The following is a 2,500-nucleotide window of genomic DNA, read 5'->3' as shown; positions in this document are numbered from 1 at the left end:
AAACAGGCGCGAGGGTTCTTCTTCTTATTGTACAGTTCCGGCAGGGCGGGAGGGTTGCTGGGAAAGCGGAGACGTTTGCAGTGACGTCATGACGTTGCTCACGCCGGCTCCATGGCTGGCTCAGGCCGGTGTGAAACCAACTGGTTCTTAATTGGGATAAGGCTGGAACCTGTTTGGAACTGGCCCTAGCACCAGCCGGAACTGGCTCTTGGTTCTTTTTGGTGTGAAAGCCCCATAAGTGGCCTGGACCAGGCAGGAGTGTATGTAGCTCTGCAGCAGCCCCGACGATCCAACAACAAAGGGACCATGGAGAGAGCAGCCACGGAGAGAGCAGCCATGGAGAGAGCAGCCACGGAGAGAGCAGCCATGGAGAGAGCAGCCACGGAGAGAGCAGCCATGGAGAGAGCAGCCAGGGAGAGAGCAGCCACGGAGAGAGCAGCCACGGAGAGAGCAGCCACGGAGAGAGCAGCCAGGGAGAGAGCAGCCACGGAGAGAGCAGCCACGGAGAGAGCAGCCATGGAGAGAGCAGCCATGGAGAGAGCAGCCACGGAGAGAGCAGCCACGGAGAGAGCAGCCACGGAGAGAGCAGCCACGAGAGAGCAGCCAGGGAGAGAGCAGCCATGGAGAGAGCAGCCACGGAGAGAGCAGCCACGGAGAGAGCAGCCATGGAGAGAGCAGCCATGGAGAGAGCAGCCACGGAGAGAGCAGCCATGGAGAGAGCAGCCACGGAGAGAGCAGCCACGGAGAGAGCAGCCACGGAGAGAGCAGCCAGGGAGAGAGCAGCCACGGAGAGAGCAGCCACGGAGAGAGCAGCCACGGAGAGAGCAGCCATGGAGAGAGCAGCCACGGAGAGAGCAGCCACGGAGAGAGCAGCCACGGAGAGAGCAGCCAGGGAGAGAGCAGCCATGGAGAGAGCAGCCACGGAGAGAGCAGCCACGGAGAGAGCAGCCTTGAAGAGAGCATCCATGGAGAGAGCAGCCAGGGAGAGAGCAGCCATGGAGAGAGCAGCCAGGGAGAGAGCAGCCAGGGAGAGAGCAGCCATGGAGAGAGCAGCCATGAGAGAGCAGCAGCATGTTGTGTAGGGGGAGATGAGTTAGGGAGAGAGAGAGCGTTCCTATGGCGATGTGCACATACCGAGGAGATCTGTCCCCTGCTCAACATGAAGGAGACCCATCCTGCTGAAGTACATGGATACATGGAGACACACAGACAGACACACAGACAGACAAACAGACCAATGGACAGACAAGTAGGCAGACAGACAGACTACATGGACTGATAGACAGGCAGACAGACACACAGACCAATGGACAGACAAGTAGCAGGCAGACAGACAGACAAACAGACCAATGGGCAGACAATTAGGCAGACAGACAGACTACATGGACTGATAGACAGGCAGACAGACACACAGACCAATGGACAGACAAACAGAATAGATGGACAGATAGACAGACAGACACACACACAGAGCAATGGACCGACAAGCAGGTAGACAGACAGACTAGATGGAAAGATAGACAGACAGAAGGACGGACAGACAATCGGACTGACCAGGCAGACAATCAGACAAACAGGCAGGAAGACAGGCAGATACTGCCTTATAGGAGCAAATATGTGTAGAGAAAGGCATTCAGTATGGTGTGTAGGTACAAGTGGGACCATCCACACACACACACACACACACACATACACACATACACACGATCAAATCCCAACAGGAGGTAATGTGTTCAGAATACCTGCTGGAACAGCTCACTGGGTGATGTTGTGTTGCCTTGATCCTTGCTGAGACACATTGCTGAGCCATATGCACGGAGGGGATTTTAATGATGGATCTCATTCTCTGCCTGTCTCTTTACCTCTCTCTCTCTCTCTCTCTCTCTCTCTCTCTCTCTCTCTCTCGCTCGCTCGCTCTCTCTCTCTCTCTCTCTCTCTCTCTCCTCTCTCTCTCTCTCTCTCTCTCTCTCTCTCTCTCTCTCTCTCTCTCTCCTCTCTCTCTCTCTCTCTCTCTCTCTCTCTCCCTCTCTCTCTCTTTACCTCTCTCTCTCTCTCTCTCTCTCTCATCTCTCTCTCTCTCTCTCTCTCTCTCTCTCTCTCTCTCTCTCCCTCTCTCTCTCTTTACCTCTCTCTCTCTCTCTCTCTCTATCTCTCTCTCTCTCTCTCTCTCTCTCTCTCTCTCTCTCTCTCTCTCTCTCTCTCTCTCTCTCTCTCTCTCTCTCTCTCTCTATCTCTCGCCCTCCAAATAACTTTCTCTGTCTCTCTCTCTCCCCAGACATCCACGAGGAGGGGGGCCCGCGGCCGGTGATGGTGTACGTCCACGGCGGCTCCTACACCGAGGGCACCGGGAACATGATGGACGGCAGCGTGCTGGCCAGCTACGGCAACGTCATCGTCATCACCCTCAACTACCGCCTCGGCGTGCTCGGTACGAACCGCCACTCATGTCCGGGTTGTGTTGTAGGTACGATGTGAGAGCTGTGAAGTTAGAGGGAGGGAA

The 2,500-nt window shown here is 55.7% G+C and overlaps 1 protein-coding gene across 1 annotated transcript in view; it reads left to right on the top strand.

Annotated features, from left to right (window-relative positions):
* Positions 1-2,475, top strand: part of LOC132448877 (neuroligin-4, X-linked-like) — an 8,130-nt gene extending 5,655 nt beyond the window's left edge. The window contains exon 4 of the mRNA XM_060040423.1: positions 2,276-2,475. Within this exon, the coding sequence (XP_059896406.1) occupies positions 2,276-2,475 (200 nt within the window). The remainder of the gene's footprint in view (positions 1-2,275) is intronic.
* Positions 2,476-2,500: the final 25 nt, after the last annotated feature.

The sequence above is a fragment of the Gadus macrocephalus genome, chromosome 20 (genome assembly GCF_031168955.1).
Source record: "Gadus macrocephalus chromosome 20, ASM3116895v1".
NCBI lineage: Eukaryota > Metazoa > Chordata > Actinopteri > Gadiformes > Gadidae > Gadus > Gadus macrocephalus.
Note: the sequence above shows the minus strand (reverse complement) of the source record. Positions and strands in the feature narration are given on the sequence as shown.